The sequence below is a fragment of the Dermatophagoides farinae genome, chromosome 7 (assembly GCF_024713945.1).
Source record: "Dermatophagoides farinae isolate YC_2012a chromosome 7, ASM2471394v1, whole genome shotgun sequence".
Taxonomy (NCBI): domain Eukaryota; kingdom Metazoa; phylum Arthropoda; class Arachnida; order Sarcoptiformes; family Pyroglyphidae; genus Dermatophagoides; species Dermatophagoides farinae.
Window position 1 is genome coordinate 4,645,508 of NC_134683.1, and position 24,551 is coordinate 4,670,058.

Consider the following 24,551-nt stretch of genomic DNA (forward strand, 5'->3'; position numbering starts at 1 on the left):
CAAACAAGACATCATCATCATCATCGTCATCAAAAACTGCATCTAACCAGACAATTCCAAAAGAAATTGCATCAATTTGTGATGAATCTAATCGTATCATTCCGCGACAATTTTTAAGATCAAAAATCAATCGAAAAACTGTCTATTGTTTAATTGATAGTGGATCTAAAGTATCGGTATTTCCATCATCTTGGCCTGTTGAAAAATTTGGTCAAGCTGTCCTTCATACTGCAAATGGTTCGAAAATGTTAGTGAAGGGTGAATCGATTGTTAAAATGAACATCGATAGTTGTGTTATTGAGCACACTGTTTTGATTGGAAATGTTACTAAACCGACACTGGGTCGCGATTTCATTAAGAAAATTTTTGCTACGATTACTTATGACGATATTATGTATTTTACGTGGATGGGCAATCGTCGTCGTGTTAATCTGATTTCGGAAGATCAAATCGACAATGTCAATGATCACGATCTAACGGATGCAGAAGTCTGTGCACTGGCGGTCGAACATCTTACTGTGGATGATGATGCGGACAATGAAAATGTTTGTGATGAATCTGAACAATTGGGTGTGGTGAATTCTTTAATCAATCGGTACATGGATGTGTTCGAAGGTATCGGATGTACAAATTTGGTAGAGCATTCTATCGAATTAAAAACAAATAAGGTGATCAATGTCAAACCTTATCCTGTGCCATATGCATATCGTGATGAAGTCCGTCGAATGTTGGTTGAAATGGAGCAAAATAACATTATTGTTAAATCTCATTCCGAGTTTTGTAGTCCATTGTTGGTGGTAAAAAAGAAAGATGGTTCGTTACGGTTGGCAATTGATTATAGAAAGCTGAATGCTATCTCGAAATTTGACGCACAACCAACACCGAAAGTTCAAGAAATTCTGTTTGGTCTCGATAAAGCGAAAATATTTTCAAAATTGGATTTCAAATCTGGGTATTATCAGGTACCGCTTCGCAGATCAGATCAAGAAAAAACAGCGTTTCGTTTTGAAAACACATTATATCATTTCTTGGTGATGCCATTTGGGTTATCAACAGCTGCTCAAACATTTTCTCGTCTTGGAAATATATTGTTTCAACTACCGTTCGTCAAAATTTACATTGATGATGTTATTGTTTTCTCGAAAGACATGGACGAACACGTGAATCACCTTAAACAGGTTTTTGAAATTTTGAAATCAGCTAATTTAACGTTGAACAGAAAGAAATGTGAATTTGCTAAACAACGTATTGAATACTTAGGTTTTGTTATTCAAGGTGGATCAATTCAACCATCCTCTGATAAAACTAAATGTATTCATGAATTTCCGGTTCCGAAATGTAGAAAAGATCTCAGATCATTTCTTGGTTTGGTTAATTCTTATCGTTCACTGGTTCCAAATTATGCTGAAAAATCCAGAATCGTTTTCAGTGGAAAAACAATCATCAACGTATGTTCGAAAATTTAAAAGTATTGATGTCATCACAGCCTGTAGTTAGAATAGCCGACTTAAACCGTGAGTTTATTGTTCGCACTGATGCAAGTGATAAAGCTATGGCGGGCGTGTTACAACAAGTCGATGACAATGGAATACGATACGTTGTTGAATATTTTTCAAAGAAATTCACAGATTGTCAAAGTCGTTATGCCACTATTGAAAAAGAGGCTACTGCTCTCAAAACGGCGATCGATAAATGGTCAACATATCTAAAAGGCAAAAGTTTCAAATTAGAAACTGATCATCGTCCGTTGGTATGGATTAAATCCATGGTTAATCGTAACAATAAGTTGGCAAGAATGGCAATCGAATTGGCTGAAATCAGTCATGTGAAATTAATTGGATGCTGATGCATTATCAAGAATTGAAATTTCAATACAATTCGACATTGTGAGCAAGAATCTGATCAACTATTGATTTTGGCTCGTAACAAGGATCCGAATCAATCATTTGTGGTATTTCGTCATGCTGGTCGGATAGATTGTGCATTCCTCAATGTGTAAAAGAAATTTTACAATTGTGCCATGATAAAATGGTTTAGATATTTGGTGAAACAATGGATTCGAAAATGTGCCTAATGAAAAAAGATAATTTGCAAAACAACCTATTTGTTCAATCTTGAATCGAATCCGTTTGAAAAAGTTGCAATTGATATTATGACATTATCAACATCTGAATCGGGCAATCGTTATTTATTCACACTTCAAGATTATCGATCCAAGTGGATTGAAGCTAAAGCTTCCGTTGATTCATCTACTGAAAGAATAATTGATTGGCTCGAAGAAGTATGGAATAGGTTTGGCAAACCAAAAATATTGATATCGGACCGTGGGTCTCAATTTGAAAGTAGAGAGTTCATCGATTATTGTGCTCGTACGGGTATTGAACATCATCGAACAACACCGTATCACCATCAGTCAAATGGCATGGTAGAGCGGGTACATCGTACAATATGGAATTTGTTACGTGTGGTTGTGGCTGATTCTCACAACGATTGGGATGTTCATTTGCCTTCTGTTCTAGGTGTTTATCGAAATACTATTCATGCTGCGCTTGGAATTTCACCATTTGAAGCTTTGTTTAATCGTGCTCCGGTAATCGAAGTGGATAATATGTTTCCTACGCGTGTTCAACCTAGAGTGGCCGATAATTTAAAAATATCGAAATATATCGAGCGAATGAAAGGAAATTACGATGAACGTAAAAAAGTGAATGATCAACCGATTGCGATTGGTACAAAAGTACTGGTTAAACATCCCACTATCCAGAATCAACATTGTCAAAAGTTATTGCCGGTTAACAAAGGTCCTTTTGTGGTTGCTGAACAATTGTCACCGAATACGTATCAGGTCAAGGATGGCGATGGTGAACTGTTAAATGTTCATCGGGATCAAATCGCGCCGACTGAGATCGAGGGCGTTCTATCGAAAATTCGAAAGCGTGGCCGCCCTCGTAAGGGGGTGTAATGGTTAATGGCGTGTGGCGCCATCGACGGCGAGTATTGAATCAACACGTGAAGTGTTGTATTGTTTAATTATTAAGTTGCTTTTTGAATGTGGTTGAATAAAGACATATTTGTGATTTTGAAATAAAGCTTGTTCCTTTATTGCGTGATTTTTGAATGATTATTACATTACATAACAATAATAACCACGTTTCCGAGGTACCGAAAGTGGCGACCCCTAGCGGATTTTCACTGAACTAAAATTTTGTGAAAAAATGACAAAAATTGCCAAAAATTGTCAAAATTTTAGTTCAGTAAAAATCCGCTAGGGGTCGCCACTTTCGGCACCTCGGAAACGTGGTTATTATTGTTATTAATAGATGGCAGCACCTGGTCCAGAAAAAATAAAAATTTTTACATTGTCCAAATACTTGTAAACATGTGTAATTTTTTTTATACATTTAGATAGATAGATAGATAAAATGATTCCACTTGATTCAAATATTTATTTATTTATTTCATAATCATAAAAAAGAATAATTTAAATGTATTTCAATGGTCGATAAATCATATTTGGTGTGTATATAATGTGATTTTGATTTTTCTCAATTTCAAATCAACAATTATTCGTACATTTAACACCGGATATTGAACAAATACACCATTTACATTGATCACTTAATTCTGGGATTTGTTCTTGTGTTTTATACATTTTACCATATATATTACATCCTGATACTTGAAATAGATTTGTCATCAAATTATTACCACCACTAGTTTGAATATTTGGAACCACTTTGGTGCTACTTGTCACAAATGGTTTAACCGTACTAATTGTCATTATCATAGGAATATAAGTACTCGATGATTGTGCTTGTGATTGTGATGATGACGGTGGTGGTAGCAGATTCTGTTCATTGGATGATGGAATCAGTTTATGTGTCGAGAATATCGGTCGAACAGGTGATTGTGGTTGTGTACGGATTGGCGAACTAATATTTGTCCCTATTTGTTCATCTTTCGAATCAAAATTCGGCAGATTTTTATCCTTGTCTTTGTTGTTGTTGATCCTCATAATATCGTTGGTTGGTAATTGTGGATTAAATTTAATTGAATTCGGATTGACGATTGGCCAATTTTCTTTCATTTCAATTATTGGTGATTGTGTCGATGATGATGATGGAAAATGTACACGATTAACTAATGGATTATTGTATAGAAATTCTAATGGATTCATTGGCATTAACATTCCATTTCGTCGTTGTGAATGATTTGTTGATGATAATGGAATTGTTGAATCATCTGTCGGTTGATGATTAATCGGTACAACAAATTGTGGACCTCGTGATCGAATTGGTAATGATTGTTCATGATTGAAAACTATTGATTGATCAATATTGCTATTCAAATCATCAGATTGTTGTTCAGAATTATTATCCACATTTGTCGTTGTTTTACCACACGTATAAACTGGACAACATTGACCATTTTTCTGTTCAGCCAAACAATCTAATGATGGTGCTGATGGACAAATATGTTGTTGACAGATTTTTTGTCCATAAAAACAACGACAATATGTACATGGATTATCATCATCAGTGGTAATTGATATTTGTTCACCATTTGAATATTGTTTTCCATCGATAAAACATTTCACTGTGGTAAGAAAACACACGATGAATAATCAATGAATATATCCATATAATAATGGCACTTACTTGCATATGTTTGATTATTTCGATCATCATCATCATTATTTTCAATCATCATGGGTTTTGGCTGTTGATTAATTATATGCATCACAGGTATTGGAGAAAAATCGATACTCGATATTTCAATGGTAGCTGATGTTGTAGTTGGTGATGGAATCGGTTTTTCAGTGGTTGTTGTTGTTGTTGTTGTTGTAACAATTGGAATTACAACTGGTATGGCAACACTAGATGAATGTATTTTGATTGGAACTTTCCCAATTTTGGGCAATGGAACAGCACGCCATCCATTTGCAAATTGTGCATTATGATGTTTATAATTATTCATCGTCATCATTTTATTATTACCAATATAATGATTTGTCATATGCCAATTGGGCATTCTTCGCATTGATTTTATCAATTCATTAGCACGGCGTTTGTCTATATAACGAAAATTCGAGAAAAAATATGAATGCGAAACTGCAATACAGACAAATATTGAAAACTTACCTTTTTCAACAATATCCTCATCGTTAACATAAATTTCTGTTTTGCTCGTTGATGGTGATATTGTTGTTGTTATTGAATCGGAAATGATTTTCACCGTTATAGCTGATTCCTGGGCGAGAATTTCAGGAACAATAAATATTCCAATGATAATTAGCAACCATTTTAATGAAGCCATTTTTTTAACGAAAAAAAATTCGAGTCACTTTTCGACAAACCAAAATATACTCTGAGTATATAGAGCTTTTTTTGTTGACCGACAAATGAAAATTTTTTTTCAAACTATCTTGACAAACATCTTTATCATGTTTGATCATCATTCGATGACCTTGTACAATCATTATGGCCATACTTGATTCGGCAAATCAACAAAAAACAAAAACTAGATCATCAACGGGAAATGTACATTTTCCAGTGGAATGTCATTTCATTCAATTCATCCATAACTGGTTGGTTTATCATCATCATCATCTTGGTTGCAATAAGCTACAAGGAAAAAAAAAAGAAAAACAAACACCTGAACTGGATTGACGAAACTTGAATTTACGCGCAAAATCGATTTTTTTTTTGTTTGAATCACAATCGATTTCGTCCAGATGGGGCTAGAAGTTGATCGTTTTTCTATAGCATGAAGGTTCGATTTTGATCATCCAGAGTCTTCATATGATCAATAATTTGGATGAAGAATCGAAATTTTCAATGAACACAATTATCGGCGTTGAAGTCATAGAATCAATTTGGAATTGAAATCTGTATTTGAAAAAGATATTTTACAAGTAGATTTAATTCCACCAGAATTCGTCTGTGGTCAAGTCTTTAATTTTCATTGATGTTAATTAGTAAAAAAAAAGTTTACAAAAATGAAAACATTTTTGTTTTATTCACGAAAAAAAACAAATTCGGTCAATCAGATGGAAGGGGCATATACAAGAATACAATAATTGCGCGATATACTTGACCAGGATTCATTCATTTATTTTTTGTTCTGGCAATAGACCAATGATCACAATTGAAATAGAAAAATTTTTTTGATTTGATTCGTTTTGAAAATTATTCATTCATTAATCAATGTAATCAGCGCTTGAACAACATTTCCCATAGATTGGCGGAGCTTTAATTCAGCATCAGCTTTAGATATTTCCATTTCGTTCATGATCAATTCAACATCTTCCTTGCGGATCGTTACTTTGGCCAATTCTTTTTGTCGGGCAACTTTCTCGGCCACTTCTTTCGAACGTTTACTATCGATTATTGATCGTGCAGCACCACTAATTTCAGATGAATCATTCTGGCCTTCTTCATCGAAAAAACTTGCCTCATATGTTGTCACTTTGGCTAAATCGGCTGCTCCGGAATCATGTTTGCCAATGATTTTTTTCGATTTATTTGGATCTTCTTCTTCTTCAATTTCTTCATCTTCATTATTATTATTATGACTATTAATAACAGTCTTGTTATCCTTGTCGAGGTGCATTTCAAACACAAATAAATAAATCCAATTTAATGATGAATGAATGAATTAAAATAAAAAATTGAAAAACAAAACCAACACATATGTGTTAAAAAACATGCATGCATGTAATGAAATTCATTCATATACAACGTATGAATAAATATTTACAATGTAAAACGATAGATGGCGACCAATTTAGTTTTTTAAAAATATTTAACGATTCGATTAATTTCAGGTGTGTGAAAGAATTGTGACAATCGAAAAAAAAAATTATCACTTTCTCGTCTCAATCGATTTGTGAAATGTATGGAATGTTTTAATGATAACAAAAATAATTTAATCAGCAAAATGAAACGGTGGTATGATGGTATTGAATGGGGAAAAATATACTCGAATCGAATGTGAATTTTGTTTGTTTGGATGAACAACAACAACAAATTGGAATATTGCGTGTCAAAATGAAATATTCACAAGTACAAAATACAAACGACAACTTTTTTCTATTTGATTTCCGTTATGGACAATTTTATCAAATTTTTTTTATTCACTCATCTATGTGTTCATGTTTCAATTGATATCATCATCATCATCATCATCACCATGGTGGTCACATTCGAATGGATATTCGAGAGTGAAAAAATAAAAAGAAGCTGATGAATGAAAAAAAAATTGTCACGCAAAATGTCACCGAATCTTCTTTGTGATTTTCACTTGTGACAAACACTCAGCTGTTGTCATCATGATCAACATCAACACTACATCCGAGATTTTTGATCGATTTAATTTTGTCAAAGAGAAAAAAATGAACAAATTTTCATTTATTGTTTAAAGAAAAAATTGTCATCATAAAAACAGAACAGAACGATTCTGAATTGAGGCAAAAAAAATTATTCCAGACAACCAATTTGGCGTAAACACACATTAATCGGTTGCATTGAAAATCGAATGTTGTCGGTTGTTGGTTGTGTTAATGACCCCGAACGAAAATGAATGAATCAATCACGAATTGTGTGAATTTAGGCGAAAAATGAAACAAAAAAGTGAATGACATTGAAGCAACAACGATAACACGACGATGATGACAATCAATCATCAAAACAGCCATTGTTACAACGAAGAATAGAAAACAAAAACGGAAATATCATATTGTCGAACCAATTGAATTGTTGAAATGTTTGAAAACAGCAACAACAACAACAACAACAACAAAACACGATTGATGATCATTTTCGAGAAAAAAAATGCTTGAAAAGGTGCTCTCTGCTTTATCCGAAAACATCGAAATATATTTGTCCATCGAATTGACATTTGGACACATTTAATCATAGTGAGAAAGAAAAATTGTCATTTGATTCGATTATCGCTCACCATTATCAAATGTGATCAGACAAACGACGAAAAAGTCAGGAAGGCGCCAAATATAAATCTTGTTTTTGTTGTTGTTGTTGTTGTTGGTTTCAACAATTTTCAATGTCAAATTGTCAAATTAAAAGACACATTCTATTTGCTGCTGATGTCGTCGTTGAATGATGATGATGATGATGATGAGAAGAAAATTAAATTAAATTAAACGACAAGTATTTAATGTTGTGTGATGGTTTAAAAAAAAATTTCTTCGATATTCAAATAGATAAGATATTTATGTTGATGGTCAACGTCGTAAAAAACAAACAAACAAACGACATCAAATCAATCTGATATTTGAAATTTTTTTTATTCATTTTTTTTCATTTATAATTACACAGGATTTGATATAATTCATTATTGGCAATGATGTTTTGTTTTCGATTAAGTTGATCAAGGTGATTGATTTTGATGATTATTGGCGCAAAGAAAAAATCATATGTGATGGGAAAATTTCCAGAAATTTTTAATATTTTTTTTTTGAATGAAATTGAAAAAAACTAAAACTAATTACATTTTTAATTTATCAGTGTATTTTTTGTTTATATTATGATGAGTGTGTAATGTGTAAACAGACTGATTGGTTTTTGTTTTTTGGAAAAAATTACAACGAAATTATGAGTATTTTTTTATCATCTATCTACAATAAATGTACTCTACTCTAACTACTACATTCGTCATCTGAGTGTGAATGCATGGATTCGATTTATATTGACTAAAAGGATTGATAAATTAATTGTTTTTTCGGGTATGTGTTCATGTGAGGATTTGTTGTCAATGGACAATTAATTGATTCGATTCGATTAGATTATATGTTGGACACTATTATTTTTTGCGAAATGGCACACACACACCATTATCATCATTAGCATCGTTTTTCGATTATCATCATTATCATTATGTACCTATAATATCATTCGATGAGTTAAAGTCAACTAATTTGCCGTAAATCAAATTGAAAATGAGAAATTGGATTATTTTTTTCGAAATCAAAAACAAAGAAAGAAAGAAAACAAAAGAATTAAATCTGTAAGAGAGATCCTTAAGTGGCTGCAATACTATGTTGTCCATTGCTTTGATTTGTTTGCTGCTGTTGTTGTTGTTGTTGTTGTTTATGTTTTTCCAATCCATCAACCATTAATTGAATGTTTTTCAATTCTCGTAATGATTCTTTCACCGATGTTGTTGATGATGAAGTTTTATTCATTGTTGTTGTTGCTTCATCTGTATTTACTTCTTTTTTATCATCACGATTATTGATTAAACCTGGTGATGATGACGATATCGATGATGATGATGATGATGAGGAAGATGGTGATACCGGTTGTGATGATGATGCGGATGCTTGACTACGTATAATACTATTTGGTGTACTTGTATTACTACGACCACCACCACCACCACCAGCGACACTAGAATTAGATCTAGCTGGTGATGGACAATGTATTGATGAGGTAGTACTACGATTAGATTTGGATTTTTGATAATCCAATGAATCACCAGCATTACTTAATGGACTATGGACTGATAGTTTATCATCAATACTGTTACTGGATTTTATTGATCGATCCGATTGACCATTATTGTATGCTGCTGGTGGTTGTAGTGGTGCTGGTGGTAAAAATGATCGTATTCCATATGGAAAAAATCGATTATTAAATGCTGATAACGATGATGCTGCGGCGGCTGTTCCTTTAAAACGTTGATTCAATGTTTCATGCAGTTGTAATAGATCACGACCTTGTTCCAATTGTTCATTCAATGACAATAAGGATGGTGATGAAAATTTTGAATCTGGACCGGTAGTACCATTGCTCATTAACGGTGCATTTATTGATGATGTTACGGTGGGTGCTGTCGTTGTTGCTGTTGCTGGTGTTCCATTTGGATTCGTAAAGTTGCCCGTATCCAATTGTAGTGGTGGAATTACCGATTTTATAGTGTCTAGACCGGATATTTGTAGTTGTTGTGCGACATTATTATTATTGTTATTATTACCGAATGCACCAAAATAAGCATTCAAAATGGCACGTGGATCGAAATTTTTCAGATCAAAATTATTATCAAAATTAACTGAATTTGTTTGTTGCTGTTGCTGTAATCTTGCGAAATCCATCATATTTGGCATCATATTGAATGGATGTAAAAATGGATGTGGAAATTGTTGCTGTCCAGCCATCGTTGTTGTACTTAACGGTGGACTTAACATTGAAGTTGTTGTCGGCGATAATGATGATGAACTAGTTGTTGATGTGGTAGTGGTGGTGGTGGAACCGGTAGAGGCGGTGGTCGCTGCTGATGTTGCCCATGGAACAAAATTTGATAATCTTGAATGATGATCATCATTTGGAATAGATCCACCACCTCCAGTAGGTACGAATGGATTTGTTTGTGGATAAAAACGTGAAAACAATGATGATGGAAATCCATATGATGTAGCAGCGGCAGCTGATAATAATCCAGCATTATTACTACCGGTGGTTGTATTATATAATGATGCTAATTGGCTATTAAAATAATCGATAGTATTGATTGATGGAAAGCCACCACCAGCAGCAAATGCTGCAGCAGCAGCCATAGCAGCTGCATTTGTTGTTGTTGTCGTCGATGATGATGTTGTTGAGGATGTCGTCGTCGTCATTGTCGTTGTTGTCGTCGATGATGATGATGATGATGAAAGACCAAGCATTGAATTGGACATGGCTTGAAATGAATGATGAACATCTTTAAGTAAATCTATAATTTAGTGGAAGGAAAAACAAGAAAAAAAAATTTAGAAATTCATGAAAAACAAACAAAAATACATCATCATTATCATCGGTTCATCATCATAAATTTAGATTTGTTAATGACTTTTTTTTGCACTGAAAATAATTAATGTTTATTTTTGGTTGATGATGGTGGCCATTTTCATATTACACTTTGGTGGCCAAAATATCAAGACCGCACAAGATGCAATATGACACCTATTAAAAGAAAATATTTGTCGTCGCCAAATCGCATACACATAGCCGGCCAAGCAAGTTACAAGTTAAAAAAAAAATTGTCACCAAAAAAAAAATGCCGCGCTTGTTCATAGCATTCATAGACTCATGTCTGTATAAGGCTATACGGTTCGAAGCATTAATTTTTGGCTGACTAGGGCCATTTAGGCGACAAATTGTTTTTGGTCGTCTTCCACACGTTTTCAGACAGATTTAACTCTCACAGACAAAAAGAACATTCTTTTCATTCATAATAAATTCGTTGTGTGTTTGTGGTTGATGATCCGTTCAGCAACAAAAAAAACTTTGGTTAAGTTTAAACAAACAAAACCCAAAAACAGAAAAAAAGAAGCCGACGACGACGACAACAACAAGGTCTTTTGAATTTACAATTGTCACACACACACACACACACAGTGTATGCGTGTGTGGTCGATGTGAATTCCGTTTTCGTTTCATTTCTCCCACATCAATTCTATTGTCAAAGAATTCAAGAATCTCTATTAATAAAATCTACATGCTAATCTAGTTTGCTGATTTGATGTTAAATTCTATCGTTTTTTTCCGAATAACAACTACAACAACGGATATACAAATTTTTTGTTTGATAATTTGATTATATGCAATGTTAGCACACAAACCATGAGGAGAAATAGATTCATTTTTGTGGAATATCTAAAAATGTACTGCCAACTAATTTCGTTCGAAAAAAGCCATTTTTCTTTTTTGGTTGAACTTGACTAAATATAAAAACGGAAATGATTTGCTTTACCATCTCTTCCACTAGGATTGTATTACAGAACACACACACACACACTGAGACAAGGTATCAATTAGCCAGAAAAAAATAGACAGGAGACAACGCCCTTGAATTTGTATATCTCTATGCGAAATGAAAAAAAAATGAATGAAATGAAATGTAATTATAGATCACACACACACACACACACACTACATACACTACAAAATGATTGGAACAATTAGGCTACTTTTTACTTCTTTTTCTATAATTTTCATGTCATGTTTTATCGTTTCGTTTAACCATTTTTTGTTGTTGTTGTTGTTGTTGCCATGTCAAAATCATCATCATCATCATTATCATCAGCGTGCACTTAAATGCCACGTGTCTACTGGCAACTACACAGGCTGTATTTACACAATATTTATTTACCTGATTTATTATCGATGACAGATGTTTTCATCATCGTTGTTGTCGTGGTTATTGGATCGAGACCAAAAAATTTCTGACGAAAATCATTTATATCATGTGTAAGTGGATGTGGATGATGATGGCTACCATTTTGTTTAATCATTGAATTATTGTTATTATTGGCTATCAATGTCGTAGACGAAGATGAAGAGGAAATGGGAATGGATGCTGGTGGTCTTCGAATATCATCAACATCATCATCATCCATTATATCGACACGTTCTTCTTCATCATCATCAACATCATCTAGGATATCATCACCATCATCGGAATGTGATTGACGATTGATCATCATTGGACTTGAACATAATGATGATGATGATTTATGATATTTATCATTTCCATGATGATGATTATGATGAAAAGGTGCTAACGGTGGTGGTGGTGGTTGATGATGATGAAGATGAGGATGATGACCATTTATCAGATAATTATGATGATGTGAAGTGGGTGTTGTTGGTGTTAATGAACTATGATGATGATGAGGATGATGATGTGAATGATGAGAAAGATGTGGATGATGGCCATATGATCCACCGCCACTACTACCACCACCACCACCACCGCTGGTATTTGAACCCAATGACATTAATGAATTTCTGCGAAATAGAAAAAAAGAAAATCAATTTATTTACATATTGTGTGGACACTTACTTTTTCTCTCGTTTACCAGCACCAGTTTCACGAAAACCTTTGGCAAACGGATTATTATCAATTTTAAGACGTGTAATCTAAGTGAAACCATAGTAATAAGAGATTAATAAGTAATCAATCAATCAGAATCAAACAAATACAAACCTTTTCATTTTGATAGGCCGTAACGGCAATAAATTCCGTTTCTTTGAATACATAGGTACGAAATGTACTATATGGTAATTTAAGTAGATCATTTGCACGGACTAGATGAAAACGTGGCTGATATTTATGCATTGAATTCAATATTGTCTGGAAAATCAATTGAAAATGAATGAATGAATTTGAAATCAATTGGAATCGACTTACAAAACCATGTTTATCGGCAATATTATTTGTTAATTTAAGTTTATGAAACGATACCACTTTCTGCATCCATTGTTCACCGGTCGAAGGTGAATCCGGATGAATATACATTCTTTTAGGCATCTCTGGATCGGCTTTACCGGCCATTACCCAACGTGAATTATGAAATTTATAACGACAATCATCAGCGGCAACAATATCCATCAGCATTATATATTTGGCTTTCTTGTCCAAACCAGATACACGTATACGAAATGATGGAAACATTCTACATGGAAAAGATGAAAAATTAGAATGAAAACAAGCAAAAAAAAAACAAAACAAAACAAACAGTGTGAATGTCGCTCTAATCGTGAGCAAAAAAAAAATTAACTTGACTTTCAATATTTTTTTTTTTTTTTTTTTGTAAAATCATAATACACCTCATCATCATCATCAAACCATGCCTGACTTTTTTTCTTTTATTTTCGAGTACGAAAAAAAAGATCAGTTATTTTCTTCCAGCATAATTCCTCAACCCCCCCCCCATTTCATTCGAATCAAATTGATTTCTATTCACAATTCATATTGCTTCACTTCATTCATTCATTCATTCATCTTTTTTTTGTTTCTTCTTATTTCTTTTTTCTTTCTTTCTTTCCAAACAAAATATCTTTTCTTCTTTTCACGCATCAAACATCATCATTCTCTCTCTCCGTGTGTGTCTTTCTTGCACATCTTCATTGAATTTTATTTTGTCGATTTTTTTTTTGGTTTTTAGAAAAATCTATCTCTATATAGAGTCAATTTCTAGTTCCGCACACACACACACACACACACACACGGATACAGTGCTATTGAACTCAATGCTTGCGTGCAGTGCCCAGGATATTCACTTATTCAGTGGGCAAACTCAGTTTAGTTCATTCGGTTTTTTTTTATTTTTGTGAAGAAAAAACATCAAAATCGAATCCACATACACACACCAGAAAGTAAACTAAACATAAAAGTTATGTTTTATCACCCGAAACGAGCGAAAAAAAACTCGTCATTTTTCTCACTCGATATACACTCACAACTAACTCAATACCACCACCACCATCACCACCAACAAAACCATCGATAATGAATTCAATTTTTTCTCGTATGACGCCCGAATTTTTTTTTGGCCTCGCAACCAATGTAGCGGGGATACAAGACACGCATATTGATCGACATTGAGAAATAAAAAAAAAATCGAATTGCAAATATAAATATAAATAGAAATAGAAACAAACGAATGGAAAAAAAATTTAAATATGAAAATGGAAAATATTTTTTTTTCAAAGTTCAAAGGTAACAACGTAAAGAAATACATTGTGTTTTCCAAATAATGGAACCAAGAGGAAAAAAACACGGTGATTACCTATTATCAAAATGGGCAATCTGAACATGTCAAATTTTTTTTCCAACAACAACAAACGACTGGGACATTATTATTATACGTCGACAAAAGGTATAATCCTCTTATGTTCATTATTTTGGCAAGATTTCAAGCCCCAATTTGGATGATGATTCAGAGAATGAAATCTCTATGTACCCGCTGACAATGTTAAAAAAATATATTTTAACAAGACACACACTCATTCATTCATTCAATCAATTCAGAAAATGGTGGTGATACACGGTTTTTATGGACAGTCCATCAATAGTTGATGATTATGTATCATAATAATAATCATAATGATGATTATTATTGATAAATGTAATCAATGAATGAATTATGGCGGTGTAGCAGAAAAAAATCGTCCATTTTTTTATATGACGAACCTAAAACACACCAAAACATAAATTCATCGAGTTTCTCATAATCATCATCATCATCATCGTTTTATTATTGTGGATGAAAATAAAAAGTAGGCCCGTCCAAAAAAAACATACAAATAAAACCGTCCATTTTTGGTTTCGATATACGTTGAATTTATGTATTAGTACTGAACAACTTGCACCGAATGTGATCCAAATGGATTTTTTTTTCTATCCCTCTCACTCTCTCTCTCTCTCACTCACTAACTTTTCATTTCATTCACCGAACAAAGAGAAAACTGAAATAAAAATAAGGCCGGTGTGAGAATAACCGACAAGCCAAATGTATATCATGATAATGATCATCATCGTTGAATGAATTCACACGATTACATTATGTGTCGGTGTTCCAGAAACTTTTGGTTTTATTTTCACTCAATCATTATTATAGGTTTGAATTCATATTTCATATTTATATTACTCGTGTTTTGGGTTTTCATTTTTGTGTTGTCATGTCAATGTGTGTTTTATTTTTGTGTGTGAAAAGAGAGAGAGAGAAAAAAAGTGTATGGATTTATTGTTGTTAATAATAATAACCGCACGGTTATTATTATTATAGTCAGGTTTTATTCGTTGTGAGAAAGAGAAAAAAAATTATGATTTTTTTTTCTATTTTTGCCTTGTGTTTGGGATTTGAGGTTTCACTCCCTTTTTTCTTTTCTCCATGTTAGGGTTTGAGTGAACAATATAACAACTGTTCCAATTGGATCGAAAAAAAAACATTAATTCGCTGTCTCTCTTTTTTTCAAATGTACTTGAATATGAACATGAATGAATGAAATACAATGGGATCTGAATGAAAAGGAAAAAAATTGAAATGAAATAAAAAAATGAATCAAATTGAAATTCAACAATTTTTCACAAACATAAGAGTGAAATGAAGTTTGTCATCATTCAATTTATCCATCCATCATTCATCATTCTTCTGGTGTTTCGAAAATTCAATTTTTTCTTTTTGGTCCATTGAATATTTGTATTCAGCCACACACATTATATATGATGATCAATTTTTTAAATGACATGCTCGGCACAACAAACAACGATCCAAATTGTAGAAATAGCGAAAATAAAAATAAACAAACCACACATTGACACCAAACTTTGCTGCTAGAAAATAAGCTAACCAATCAATGTAGATTACTCTGTTGTATATATAGTCAAAATTGTACCAAAAACATTATCTGGTTATTGGAAGATTCAAGCTGAGAAGAGATGGTGACATTTCAAAGATTTCTAACTTGAAAAAGGGTGCCAAATGAATGAATGGTTGTCACACTCACACACACGCACCTAATGATGCTGCTTACAACACCATACACAATTTCTTGTTTTCAGTGTTATTTTTCTCTTTCATTAACTTGGTTCCAGGAACGAACACAATCTTACTGCAGCTACTACTACACTACTACAACTAGTACTGTCATTTACCATTATTCTCTATTTGTTTATCAAAAAAACATTAAGCTTGTTTTGGATATTTTTATTTTAATGTTTTCGCTCTGAAGATGGGTACATTGTCAGTACAATAAATAATGAAGAATTCAAGACCAAAAGAATATTCTAGATGTTGAATCATGCGCATCAAGAATCGTTTGTATTTCTAGCTATTTTGTCCTATGATGTAGATTTATATCATTGGAACTTTTAATGTTTGATAATAAAATGTTGCCGTTCTGACTGGTTATGATGTGTTTGATGTTTCTAATGAGAAAAGAATCTTATTATTATAGTCATCATCATCAGTTTTTCTGATCAAAAATGTCCGAGATGAAAAACACACACACATATCGATGAGAATAGGTGTCGATTATTCCATACACACAAAATAGAGATGGATAGAAATAAGAGATGGGAATGAATAAATCAACCAAAAACACAACCAATATAGTGTGAAAAGTAAGCTTTCTTTTTTTCTCTCATTCATGTGTTCTTGTTCTAACACACTAAAACTTGGTTTATATGCTGTGTTATTGGCTAGTTCACTAGTTTTTTTTCTAGTGTATGCTATGTGTTTATGTACAACGAAAAGGCGTTAATTTTCACACCTCTTCATAGTTGTGAATAAGCCAATCATATAACGTTTGTACTATGTTTGACACTACTACCTACCACTACTACTACTAGTACTAGTCTTTTGCAAAAAAAAAAAAAATCAATATGATTTTTTTTCGTTAAATTCAACCTATAACCACGAATAATTTTTTTTCACACCTTTTTTTTCAATCAAATGAATAAAACAAATTCAAGAGACAATAATAATGAACAACATTGATTTGTTTCATTTTCTTCTTCACTATTATCCAACCACCACCGTTCTTATTCAGTAAAAACAAAAATAACGAAACGAGAGAGAAAGAGAGAAATGGAAGGATAAAAAATGATGATGAGGAGGGTGATTGTTTATTGGTTCCAAACCAAACCATCTGGCTAGCTAGTCAGAAAAAAACATACATAAACCAAATTTCGAGTTCAACAAACCGAACTAGATGTGTGTGTGTGTATTTGTGTGCTTGACTTGAAATGTTTCCATATCATCATTGTGTTTGGGGTGATGATGTTACAAATTTTCATTTTATCCATTCCATTCCATTTTTTAATCAAATTAAGTCGTTGTTGTAGTACAAAAAAAAACAAGCAATGTCAAATGCAGCAGCATTAAAGGTCTAATTAATCAAATTGGATCAAACGACGACGTTGTTGTTGTTGTTGAGGGAAAATTTGTTTATCGTACAAATTTATCATTGGTTCATTGATTCACGAAAAACCACCAAAGAATTTCAAAATGACAAATAAACGAGACACAAAAAAATTGAATTTCAAATTTTGGAAAAAAAATTTTTTGATTCCAAATGAATACTGGTCGTGGTTGTAGTAGCCGGGTATCTCTGTTTTCGACATTATTGATCAGTCGATGGTTTGGTGACATAAACCATATATACCAGGATGAGTGTGTGTGTTTATGAACGAGGGCCAGGATTCAATGTACCATGAAAACTACAAACTACAAACTACATACATACACATCTTCCACGCTCAATAGCTCGTTTTATAAAAAAAAACTTGTGAACAGGCAAATAAGAGATTCATTCAAGCGAATTTTGAATGAATTTTTTGCCATAAAAAAATATTAGCAGTGATGTGATGATGGCCAGAAAACGGAAAAAAACAGAAATATTGTGAACAACAATATTCAATAAATCGATAAATTTTCCATATTTTCAACAGTACATGTATAAACGGTCAAAGTGCAAAGTGTATTGACCACGGAAAAACAAATTGAACAATAGAAACAAGGATATGATGATTTTTTTGAATTTTGCCTACGCCCTAATATGTTGTTGTTGTTGTTGATGGCTTGATGGTCAATATATATTCCTATCATTTATCTGGTCAAATGTGAAATTCTCGATGACATGACATTAGAGTTCTTACACAATTTTTCATAGCCATTCCACAAATGAAATCATCAATTTCATTCATCCATAATAATAATAATGGATCAGTGTGTATGATGACAGACGGGGCACAAGAAAAAATAATATGGGCCATAAAAACAGTGTACAAACAATATGTCGGACCAAATAACAACGAAAAAGAAATATGGATCAATTTCAATTAAATATAATGCATATAATTTTCGTTTTCGAACGTGATGATTCACATTGAACTAACACGATAATAATAAAAGTCATCTAACCAGCGAAGAGAAATAAAAACAACAACCGGACAAGTGTAGATCAATTTGTCAAATGAATAGAATGATGATAACCGAAACGAAAAGAGAGAGAAAAAGAAAAATCTCTAAACATTCACGATTCATTCACAAACACCGGAAAAAAGTGTCAACCCAATGTGTGTGTGACATATATTCAGAGAATTTCATTTCATTTCATTTTTTTTTCTCAGGCACATTCCTGACGCATGACACACACACAAGTGGCAATTTATCATCATCATCGATTTGATTACATAATCGATGATGATGATGATAAAAAAAATTACCGACAAACAAAACAAAAACCGCATCAACATCCACGATAAGGAATGATTCAAAAAAAGATCAAAGACAATTGATGCGCTTGTTTTGTATGTGTGTGTGTGCGTAAATTGATGTTATTATTACGATGATGATGACGAGGCCGCATCGATTATTATCATTATTATGAATGAATGAAACAAAACAACAAAAAAAAATCAAAACAAACAAAAACGATCGACCGATGTTGATGGTGATGATGATGATGATCGAAAAGTTATAAATGCAAAAGCGGTCAAAGTACAGAGTACCGAAATATCGTTGTGTTCAAAAAAAAGAGAAGCTCCATTACAAATTGTATACAATGATGATGATGTCGGCTAAATGTCAAAGGTGAGAGAGAGAGAAAGAGAGATGGAGATCAAATGGCAAAATATTGAAAATCATCATCATCATCATCTCCTTGTTCATCAACAATGTCTATATATATTTGATGATGATTATGATGTCAGCCGCACACACACACACACACACATCGGCTTCGATCTATCAATTAATTTTTTTTTTTGGTTTTTTTTGATAAATTCTGCATTTTTTTATTCGTTGTTGTTCATCGATTGATAAATGGTCGATGATGATGATAATGGATGCCGACAAAGTTAACTTTGTACAATTATGATTTCCGATACGATACTACGATATTTAGTTTTGCTGAAAGTTTTGGTCAACGTAAAATGATCTTCGATAAGTAGAATAGTGGCCACCCATGTTTACTTCATTCATATCGATTTGAAAATGAAACGGAACTATGAATCGGAATTTTTATTTATTTGTCAAAAACATTTTGATTTGATTGATTTTGGTCGAAAAAATGTCATATCAAATCAATATTCACAAATCAAAATGTCCTGGACATGACCTGAACTCGCTCTTTTTGATGATGATGATGATAAAGACAGTGTGGAATGTGTGGCCAGGAACCACACCATACCATATGTGGTGGGTGGTCCACAATGTGTCGTGATTATTTTTTTCAGGTGAAAAAAAATAAAACTAGCCTAGATGCAAATGTATGCAAATTGCATCATGTTTTACTAATCATTAAACAGAACAGAACAGAAAAAAAACTAATCATAATCAACACTATGGCCAAAAATTATAACTATTGTGAGAAACAACCTCTAACCCAAACGAGAAACACACACAGAACATAATCATTTTTCTTATTTCTTCATTTGTTTTTTTTTCATTGGAAAAAAAACAAAGTTATTTACACCATTACCACCAATAGATGATGATGATGATGATGATGGTTAACAAATTTTTGCATTAATTTTTCTTTCATACTCTGTTTGCAATCATCTGTGGTTCATATTAATATACATTTTTGTTTGTTTGTTTGGAAATTTTTGCCTTTAGGCTTTTAGCTCATATGATGATGATGATGATGATGAACTAAAATAGAAATTTTCGTTATATGTTGGAATTTTGTTATTATATAACAAAGTGATGTGTGTGTCTGTGTCTGTGTGTGTGTGTGTTTGCTATACATATTTCAATAATGATGATAACTACGATAATTGTGTTGCTGTTGTGCTCATCATAATATTCGCTACATAAGGAATTTTCTTACCAACCGAAAAAAAATATCTGATTTATACACACACTATTTTCACGATTATTCAAACATAAACGAATGAGAAATTCCGGTGAAAAAAAAAATTTTTTTTTGTTTTGTTTTATGAATGAATGAATGTAAAGCAAATAAATTTCATTGCCAATTTCACCACCACCACCACCATTGTAAACGAATTGAATGAATTATGAACTTATGAAGAGGAAACAAAAATAGTGTGAATGAGAAGCTAATAATGAGCTGATGATGATGATGATAAAATAAACAACAAACAAACAAGATTTGAATCACACACGACCAAGACGATGATGATGACGACGACAACGTTCTTGAAAATGAAAAAAAAACATTTCTCTCTCTCTCTCTTTCGAAATAGTCGACAGGTAGTTAAACAGCAACCACCATTCAACAGACTAGAAGATTTTTTTTCTTTTCGTTGATTGCTGGCTATTTTTCGTTCGTTAGTTAAATAAAACAAACAAAACCTAAGAATGGAAAATGAACCTAACCTTGTTGTTGTGATCATGAACCAATGATGATGATGAGCTAGACGACTGGCGCCATTTATGACGCCAGGCCAGACCATGAAAGAAAAAAAATGCCAAAATACGAAATAAACGAAAAAATAAACCTTGGCAGACACATACAGTCAATTCAATTTGAGGCTTGAATTTTTTTTTGTTTTGTTTTGTTTATTTCTCTCTTGCTTTTCAAAATGTAGTAAATGTCTGCCTAGCCTATTCTTCGTCTTCTTCTCGGCATGTGTGATGATGATGCGGCCATCATCATCCATCGTGGTCAACGGAGTATGATATGACCATATCACGATCATCATCATGAATGAATGAATGAGAAAGAGAGATAGATAAGGAAACCAAAAATGATGATGATGAAAAAGAAGCTCGTGATGATGATATTCAGGCTTTTTTTCAGTTCACAAAAATCTAGTTAGTTGAAAAAAATAGTAGTCCAATGTCTTGATGGCGACGACATGATCATAATCATATAATCATCATCATCATCATGGTTTGTTTGTTTGTTTTTATTCATTCATTTCATTTCATTTTATTTCATGTTTTAACAGTGTAAAACTAGGTGCTAAAACTCTTAAATATTTTCAACCCCCTCTCTCTCAACACTAGAACTTTGTTGGATAAAAAATTGAGTAGGCAATTTTTCGTTTACTTATGAACGAAATGCAATGCATATTTTCTAACCAGGTAAATTTCTTTTCAGCAGCAACAAGAAACGTTTCAACAAATACCAAATACTAAATAAATAATGTACCATCCGGATATATGAAACCGGATGGATAGAATTGCAAATGCAATTAGTGTAAACAATAATTGATCATTAATGATATAGAGTAGTGTGCTTGTTGTTGTTGATACTGTTATTTCGATGTTATCAACAACATCATGGAAAAAAAATAACGAAAAAAATGTCATCGGTAATTGCTATGTGTTACACAGAAAAAAGTCCAACTATCGACCATACCCCCCAGGGAGAGATCTATCATTAAAAGTGACATGCCAGTTACACAATGTCAACCATTTTCGTCCATTTTTTTGATTATTATCCATCAATTTCCAGATAGAGAATCAAGACAAATAAAAAAAAAGGAAAAACAAATACAATACATATCCATTATCAATCGGTAATTGTAATGTACGAAAAAACATCGAATTTGATTTTTGGATTTGTATTTCGACAAAAAAAAACAAAATAAGTGGTATAATCATGGATGTTTTGAAGGAAAACAAACAAACAAACAAAGAATGAGTAAATCAATAAATGACATAATCATGCGTATTTCGAATGTTCAATGGACAAAATTTTCATTATCGTGTGAACGCACAATTCGGGGATAGAAAAAAATTTTTTTTCAATTGTTTCCCCATCGATTTTCTGCAATGCTGTTGTCGTTCTGGTGGTTCAATAAATAAAATTCGTCATTCATTCACTGACCGTTGGTCAAACGATGAATTTCTTTCTCACCACCAGTATCAACAACGAGAATCGATCGCGAAACGAATTAAATTGAATTTTTTTTTTCAAAGTTTATCAGTTATTCCTAGTAATAAATAGATCACATGGACACACACGTTTTTGAATTTGATTCTTTTTTATTTATCCATGATAAATCAGTGGCTCATCACACAAAGATATTTTATTATCATCAACAACAACAAAAAAACCAGAAAGATTCCATTTCAGAACCGATTCAATTTTCAACTTGCGTGCGTGATGTTTTTGTTTGTCATTCATTCTTTCTTTTATCGACACAATAAATCGGTGATATTGATGGCAGAGTAAATTGTCATTGTCATTGTCATTGGTTGTTGTTGTTGTTATATTTTGGTAATTGTAATGCTAAATTAAACGTCAAAGGTCATAGAACACACACGCACACACACAGACACTAAAAAAAGAAAAGATAAATTGGAAACAAAAAGATTCTGAATTGACTAATGGTCATCACCCATCACCAAAACAAGAATTGAAACAATTCAAGAATCAAGTATGCATGATGTTTGTGTGTGTGTGTATGTGTTTCGAATAACACAGAAAAAAGGAATCATTTTCATTCATTCATTCATTGTCGATAACAACAACAAAAAAAAACTGACACGTGACCCTTGTTTGTCATCGCGACATTGATGATGATGACATCACGATATCACGAATGTTTTTGAATATAAAATACACAACGATGTCATTGTAAATGTAGACGACAATAAAACGAAAAAAAATCTTGCAATAAAATTGATGATTGGAATCATCAAGATCATCATCAGATAGCATTGTGTGTGTATTGTGGATCGTTTGGTTGGTTGAATCAAATGAGTGTGATGGATACATCATATAACAACACGGCACGTGTTTTTTTTTCTTATGAAGCACTCACATCAAAATGCTTGTTTTGTTGTTGTTTTGAACGTGTGTGTGTGTGTATTCTTTGAGTGCTTTTCTTCCACCACCACCACCACCACCATGAATTCTGGTATTTGAGAGGGGGAGGATTGGAATTTGAATCGAAAAGGGTGTGTGTGTGTGTGCATGGTGATCATTTTCACAACAAAAAAAAAATGTTTTGAACACGTGAACATCGTTGCTGGTTGTTGTTGTTATTGCACACGCGGTTTGACTTTTTTTTCGTTTCTAAAAATGTTCAGTCAGTCATTCAGTTCTTTTGTCTCTGTCTCTCAGTGTGTTTGAACATCATCACACAAAAGCCAAAAAAAAAATCATCCAAACATTTGATGACAACATTGTGTTGGTGAACTGGAAAAAACAGAATATTCTCTCTCTCCATACACAAAGACACACTGAACATTATGTCATATGCACAAATTGGATTGTTAGCAAGTCATAAAAACATTACAAACATTTTGAACAGAAAAAAATAGAAAAATTGTCAGATTTTTTTTCATTCATTTGCTCGTTATCATCATCATTCATTCAACGTCGTTGACATTGTCATTTGTCTGGCTTCTGGGCAGAATTTTTCACGTTTTTTTTGTCATTTTCAAACAAATTCAAATATTTCTGGATCATCATCATCATCATTTAATGAATGTAGCGCTCATTGTAAATGCCAGAATAATCAGAATGTACACATTCTATGACACACGACGACGATGCGATGCAAATTAGGAATGTAAAATATCAATGATCATTAAGAATTGATGATGATGAGTGTGTGATGCACATTATTTGATTACCCAAACAAACAAAACAAAAAATAGAATCGTTCCATTGTTGCTCAAGAAATTAAAAAAAAAACAGTAACGAATTTTTCAATTCGATAAAAAAGCTAATCTTTTTCTTTTGGTGTTTGTGTCTACTGTGTAGACAGAAAAAATGCAAATTTCAAAAAAAAGAAAAAAAGAAAAATTCGATTCGCTCGTTGAATTAGGACGCACT

The 24,551-nt window shown here is 32.7% G+C and overlaps 3 protein-coding genes across 8 annotated transcripts in view; all 3 read right to left on the minus strand.

Moving 5' to 3' along the window:
- Positions 1 to 3,426: 3,426 nt before the first annotated feature.
- LOC124496376 (uncharacterized) lies at positions 3,427 to 8,152 on the minus strand. 2 transcript variants are annotated; one of them, XM_047059894.2, is made up of 4 exons: positions 7,960 to 8,152; positions 5,142 to 5,250; positions 4,659 to 5,072; positions 3,427 to 4,596 (listed from the first exon to the last, which is right to left on the minus strand). In XM_047059894.2, exons 1-4 carry the CDS (start codon positions 7,960 to 7,962, stop codon positions 3,557 to 3,559), a joined length of 1,566 nt encoding a protein of 521 aa, XP_046915850.1. In that variant the 5' UTR covers positions 7,963 to 8,152; the 3' UTR covers positions 3,427 to 3,556. The 2 variants fall into 2 exon arrangements, with proteins under 2 accessions (XP_046915850.1, XP_046915849.1); XM_047059893.2 differs by lacking the exon at positions 7,960 to 8,152 and having other exon boundaries at positions 5,142 to 5,647.
- Positions 5,920 to 6,700, minus strand: LOC124496378 (huntingtin-interacting protein K). The gene has a single exon (XM_047059895.2). It carries the CDS (start codon positions 6,610 to 6,612, stop codon positions 6,193 to 6,195), a length of 420 nt encoding a protein of 139 aa, XP_046915851.1. The 5' UTR covers positions 6,613 to 6,700; the 3' UTR covers positions 5,920 to 6,192.
- Positions 8,153 to 8,287: 135 nt separating the features above from the next.
- LOC124497325 (uncharacterized) overlaps positions 8,288 to 24,551 on the minus strand; it is a 33,660-nt gene continuing 17,396 nt past the window's right edge. For 3 of the 5 annotated variants that reach the window (XM_075732766.1, XM_075732765.1, XM_075732769.1), the window contains 4 exons: positions 12,988 to 13,456; positions 12,844 to 12,920; positions 12,151 to 12,788; positions 8,288 to 10,731 (listed from right to left, as the gene is read on the minus strand). In XM_075732766.1, coding sequence (XP_075588881.1) covers positions 9,038 to 10,731; positions 12,151 to 12,788; positions 12,844 to 12,920; positions 12,988 to 13,456 — 2,878 coding nt within the window. In that variant the 3' untranslated portion in view covers positions 8,288 to 9,037. The remainder of the gene's footprint in view (positions 10,732 to 12,150; positions 12,789 to 12,843; positions 12,921 to 12,987; positions 13,457 to 24,551) is intronic. The other 2 variants (XM_075732768.1, XM_075732767.1) reach the window with 1 other exon arrangement.